Source organism: Colossoma macropomum, unplaced genomic scaffold, assembly GCF_904425465.1.
Source record: "Colossoma macropomum unplaced genomic scaffold, Colossoma_macropomum, whole genome shotgun sequence".
In the NCBI taxonomy this organism is placed as follows: Eukaryota; Metazoa; Chordata; class Actinopteri; order Characiformes; family Serrasalmidae; genus Colossoma; species Colossoma macropomum.
The window spans coordinates 28,145,483-28,152,032 of record NW_023494788.1 but is presented as its reverse complement, the minus strand read 5'-3'; the positions used below and the strand labels follow the sequence as shown (position 1 = coordinate 28,152,032).

General features: G+C 38.9%; 1 protein-coding gene across 1 annotated transcript; it reads right to left on the bottom strand.

The window, feature by feature from the left end:
- Positions 1-94: 94 nt before the first annotated feature.
- Positions 95-3,882, bottom strand: zdhhc24 (zinc finger DHHC-type containing 24). Its single transcript, XM_036569011.1, has 3 exons — positions 3,578-3,882; positions 2,388-2,665; positions 95-923 (listed from the first exon to the last, which is right to left on the bottom strand). Exons 1-3 carry the CDS (start codon positions 3,880-3,882, stop codon positions 631-633), a joined length of 876 nt encoding a protein of 291 aa, XP_036424904.1. The 3' UTR covers positions 95-630.
- Positions 3,883-6,550: the final 2,668 nt, after the last annotated feature.

Genomic DNA, 6,550 nt, shown 5'->3' with positions numbered 1-6,550 from the left:
GTCTAATCTTGAGCACCCCAGTTTCCTCCAATAGTGACCTAAGCACATAAGAATCATTAACACTGTTTCTGTACATCATTAACAACAACAGAACTTTGGGTTTAAAGTCAAACTTTTTATTAACTCAAAAGTATTAGTTACACCTTGGCTTGTGTGTTTCAGTGTTATTTGGCACATAACTGAGTGATTAAAATATAAAAATGCAAGTACAGGAAATAAAAAATAACACATCCAAACTAAAACCTCCTCAATCACAATAACATCCATTTGGTTTAACAAAAGACATGATTATAGTGCACTGGAACAACCTAAATACCTTTAATGGAATAACCGCACCACATACATACAGTACATTATATATCAAGGCCAACCGAAAATCAGTCATGATCAACAGCTCTGTCCCTTTTTGTCTAAAACAATGATACAAATTAACCTGTCAACTAAAAAGGCAATCTCCTGCTGGTACCCAACAGGCAAAGACAGCTGGTAATTGTTCCAAGCCTCCACTGCCTCAGTGCTCCTTCAGCTAAATCAGTGCTTCAAATCAGATAATCTCACTCTCATCTGGAAACATTACAGTAGCTCTGGCTTCATATTACCACAGGAAAAACATTCAGTTGCATACAGTTATCACCGCACTGGCTCCAGGGAGCCTGTGACCTTAAAGTGGATGCCATCTCCAGGCAGCACAGAGGGGATGAGCGGGCAGATCCAGCAGAGGAACCAGTGCTCACCAAGGCATTCCCGAATGTTGGCCAGTATGCCAAGGCTGTAGGGCCGGCGGGCGGAGTACCACTCCCTCGTGGTCTGCCCTCTCACCATCAGCCCCACATGGAAAAAGAGGAAGGCTGAGACCAGCAGGAAGCCTATCACGCAGGTGTCGGCAATGAAAGCGAAGGCAAAGGCCTGCGCTGTCACTTGACCTGATATCAGTGAAAGAGATGTAGGAACACAATTAGAATTATAACTATTTATAATTAATGTGATGTTTCAAATGTCTTCCTGTTTTGCAGCTATTGTCTTTTACTTTGTTTACCATATTGTTTATTGTTGTTGACGTAAGCCCCATTCGAACTGGATTAGTTATTAGTGATTACTGAACCAACGTCCATAGTTTTTACAGACGTGTAACAGACACATGAGCTGTGTTGTTATTGTTATTGTGTTGAACCTGCTGCATATAACACAGGCCTGAACAACTGGGCTATGACGCTCATTCATGTATGAATTAATCAGTCAAATCCAAATTACAAATTACATTACAAACTCTCCCCTGCTAAAACAAACACAGCTTGAATAGTACTGTACATGCGCATGTCACATTATTAAATAATGATCATAGTTATTTCAGATGATCGCAATTATTTGAGCTGACTGTTTTTTCCACAGTCATTATAATTCGCTATCCTATGTTTATGCCACAATAAACAAAGTAAAACAAGTGTGTTTTTATCCATTCGATTGAGGCAAATGAATGCAATAAACATTTATTGAGACATGTCATAGATCTTATGAAAACAACAAAAGTTCTGACTTCTGACTGGTGCTAAAACTCATTAAGAGGGAAGCAGTGTGTAATATTTGCTTGTTTGTTTTTATTTGCGGTCAAACTGTGACTCTCGTCAGCTGGGATATCTAAGATAACTAATCAGCCAATTTGTCCACTTTAGACTTGCACTTTAATAGCTGCATATAATAAAGGTGCATAACAATTAACAATTTAATTGTAATCACAATTATTTATATGCCAATTAATTGTTGGCCAACATTTTATGCACTTAAAGTCACCAACTTACAAACTCTGAATTAAACTAAACTGTTACCGAACAAGACGCAGCCACACATTTACATTTACCACTGTCTCTGTTCTTCTCACTAAACACACGCTCACATTCAACCATCCTCAGAAACAAAGATAATAATAACAGAGCCGCGTTACACTCGAGTTTAAAGTAATAAGCAATATGTCTTATGTCGTTCTTGATAAATATCTTATCACGAACGATACAAGCTAGCTTAGCATGTTAAGTTAGCCAGGCTGCTAACGTGAGCTACATACATGTGAGAAGAAGCTGCATAACAGTTCACTCAGTTAGCGGGTAATTATTTGTTGAGGGTCCACTGTCATCAGCTGGGATATCTAAGATAACTAATCAGCCAATTTGTCCACTTTACATTTGTACTTTAATAGCTGCATATAATAAGGTTGCATAACAATTAACAATTTAATTGTAATCACAATTATTTATATGCCAATTAATTGTTGGCCAACATTTTATACACTCACAGAACTAAACTGTATACAAAAACCACCAGTGTTATTAGTGACAATCAAGAATAATGGGGTTGTCATTATGAATGTTTCTCTTTACAGCATGGACACTTACCAGTGACCAGCATAATCCAGGGAACCAAGAGAAGCATGAAACTGTGAAAGGTGACACCTTCCTTCAAGATAACGATGAAGACCTCAGCATTCATTACCACGGCATACAGCAGACCGGCCCACATGAAGAACAGGCAGCTCAGAAAGTAACGGTAATTACGGAAACCTACACACTGGCCGAAGAACACACAGTGGTGGTCTCGCCGCAGCACACACACATTGCAGTCGTAGCAGTGTGAACACCGTGGAGGTGTGTGTGTCTCACACGTGTAACAGTACCTGTTGGATAAAAAGAGGAAAAGGCCTGCTCAACATAAGGCGAATTCCACCAATTTTTCAAAATTTCTGCATAATTCAGTGGCTGAGATGTAAACAAAATCATTCAGAGTGGTTTGATGTGAAATGGTTCATTTGTAGAGAAACATGACTCATGATTTCTTTACAGTGGTGGTGATAGGAACCAGAGGTCCCGATGTCTACCACACAAGTAGCTATTGTATTTACTATACAAAACCACCAGTGAACCCTCTGAAGTTTTTAATGTAATGTTGATGATGGTAAAATAGTACTAAACCTGAAAAAAAAAAAGATTTTTCCTTGGGGACTACTTTCCCTTAGAAGTCCCTTCATGTATCCCTTCAAGTATCCCTTCAACATGATTACAATAAGTTTTAGTCCAAAACTTTTTCACAAAACGACCATAAATTAATCAAGCCGAGTATTCACAAGCATTTCATGTAATAACTTTCTGTGGGGGAGCTTTCAGAGGTGGACATCTGATTCCCATCACCACCACTGTTAACAATTCTTACTTGGTAAGTTTCACTAGAACAAAGTACTTTACACCAAACCACTATAAATGACTTTGTTTACATTTTAACCATTTGATTATATTACATAACCATCAACATATTCCAAAACCATCAGTATTGCAATTAATAGTAATTAATCCTATTATCGCCCTGCGATGGACTGGCGACCTGTCCAGGGTGTATCCTGCCTTCCGCCCAATGACAGCTGGGATAGGCTCCAGCACCCCACCGCGACCCAGAAGGATAAGCGGTTTAGATGATGTATGTATGTAATCCTATTATCAATGCCTATTCATACAATATGGCAGTGTAATGTAGTTGTATCTGATTATAACAGGACAGAAGAGAAAATAATGTCCACATAAGTAAGATGAATTACCTCCATCCCTGACCCACCATATCCCCGCCAAAAAACACTCCTCGAATACTGGGGTTAGTCTTGAGAAACAGCCAGGCGTTCCACGTTATGTTGACCAGCATGAAGTACTGGGCGAAGAGATGGATGCTCTTCCAGGTGGACGACCAGTCGGACTTCTTCAGCTCTGGCTCAAGCGGGGCCTCGACCACAACCAGATAGCTGACCTCGGCCGTGATTGAGAAGACCAGCACCGTGTTTAGCACGATGGGCAAGTGCCGACAAGTCTTCTCCACACGGCACCAAACTCTACTGCCTAAAGTGACCATCTTTCCCAAAGTCACCAACTTACAAACTCTGAATTAAACTAAACTGTTACCGAACAAGACGCAGCCACACATTTACATTTACCACTGTCTCTGTTCTTCTCACTAAACACACGCTCACATTCAACCATCCTCAGAAACAAAGATATTAATGACAGAGCCGCGTTACACTCGAGTTTAAAGTAATAAGCAATATGTCTTATGTCGTTCTTGATAAATATCTTATCACGAACGATACAAGCTAGCTTAGCATGTTAGGTTAGCCAGGCTGCTAATGTGAGCTACATACATGTGAGAAGAAGCTGCATAACAGTTCACTCAGTTAGCGGGTAATTATTTGTCGAGGGTCCATTTACTACGCGTTCTCATTTTATAAATCAGTGTCAGAAATTAGCCTGAATTTAGATGTGACACTGACTGGCCAGCTAACTGAGCTAAACATGATCTACAGATGATGACAGCTACCAAACAGGCTCTGCAGCTGCAGGGTTGAGTCACAGTGTGAACTTCCCCCTAAACTCAAAGGTTGGGACACACTGGGTTCCTAGTTCCAAGTAAGGGGACAGCAGTCTACTTTTTCTGGTGTTAAAAAGCAAACTGTTTAGAGGTAAATATTCAGATTTTCTGTTAAAAAGTTCTTTAAGGGTTCTTTAGTAAAGGTAAAACTATGAATTCTACGTAGAGAACCATTTAACTTTGCATGGTGAAATGGCTCTTCAGATTGATGCAGAATGTGTTGTATATGGTTCTATATAGAGCCTTTTTGAAAATGGTTCTATATAGCACCAAAAATGGTTCTGCTATTGTTACGATATCAAACTTGTAACAGTAGAAGAACCATGTTGGTGCTATGTAGAAGCTTTTTTAAACAGGTTGTATATAAAACCATTTTCAACACATTCTTAATCAATCTAGAGCCATTTCACCATGCATAGTGAAGAATATGGTTCTACCTTTGCCTTTACTAAAGAACCCTGAAGAACCATCTTTTTTTAAGTGTGTAGGCTATACGGAACACATATGAAATATATAAAGATATCGTCTGTAAAATTAGCGGGGTGTGTTTCGTTCCTCCTTCCCTTTTTCTTTTCGACCCCCTTTCACAGAGTATAATCCCTAATCTCGCTAATCCAGCCCGCTGTGAATGGTCGACTTCGCCCAGCCATTCCGTCTCTGATGAACAGCCTGTTTAACAGCGCTGAAATATTTAACATCTCGGGTTATGAGAGGCAGATAACGAGGTAAGTTCTCATTTTATGTGACTTCTTGTGACTCACCTGTTCCTCTCTTTATCTCTCATCATCCATCCGAGCTCCGCAAAACAGACTCCTTGCAGCAAGATTTCCGTTACTTATACTGTTCCTAACTGGTGAACTGGTACTGGATGACTCCGATTCTCACTGTAATTTGTCTTCTAATTTTAAAGGCTGTTGTTTAGCTGCAGAAAAACGCGATGATAAGCCTGTCCTATGTGGATTATGATTGTTTTCTTGGACACTCAGTAGGGCAGTAGAGGGCGACATTGCCCAGAGTTGAGGATGGCTAAATCCTACTCCCTACGTAGTGCACTGTATAGACCATGGAACAACGGCGCATACTCCCAAATTATATGCACTGCATGTCTAATAGAAGTCAATTTATATTTAACTATTACATTCTCGACTCCCCAGCTAACTTTTAGTGCACAGTTTAGGTGTAGAAGCCAGGTTCCGGTCCTGTGCAGTGCACTATGTAGGGAGCACGGAGCTATTTGAGATTTAGCCCAAATCTGCGTCCAAAACCACATGCTGTTCTACACCTCTGGTTCAGACTCAGTGAGCCTGGTGTTTTGCTGTTAATCAAAAAAAGATCTATAGTATAAAGCTATAATATCTCTACAGTGCTAATATTTCTATAATACATTATAGTAGTTTCATCTGCTATAATATTAGCAGTAAACTATAGTAATTGTCCAAATTTACTATAAGATTCTTATAGAAATCTAGGGTCTGGTTTGATTGTGGAAGGTGACTTCAGATCCTCTGTTTGTGTGTCTCTGTGTTGGTGAATGTGTCCTGGCTTGAATTCCAAAGTCAAAGAATGGACCTGAGGACAGATGTTCAGTCTCGACAGCGAGATCAGCACAAGTAAGCAAAATATTTATGTTTTATCGTTTGTTTAATGTTACTATTGAAGAGCACGATTATGAAGTACTTTGATATTTCTTATTTTACTATGAGTAATTTGTATATTGAGAACTGAACTAGTTGGAAAAGTCTTATGTAAATGCACTGTTTAAAAAGACAATGAAATCTTTTTGTTGAATGTTTAAACAAGTGCTGGGGATACTGTGATCCCGACACATCACGATATTGACGTGATATTGACGTTTACTGCAATGCATGTTATTTTCTGGGTGTATCAGATCGTAAATAGTAAATCAAATAGTAAGTTAGCATTAAACTTTAGCTCAGTTTTATGTACTAGTAACATCTTGTACTTTCTTCAGTATTTTGAAATGATATTGCTTTTGCTTTCGACTTAACTATATTTGTTGGAAATACAGAATAGTTGGAATATACAAGTTACAATATGCAATAGTTGGACATAAATCTACTTTTTAATGTATTTTTACATTTAAACCATTTGCATTCTGTTACTATTTCATTATTACCTTTATGTTGTGTTGGTG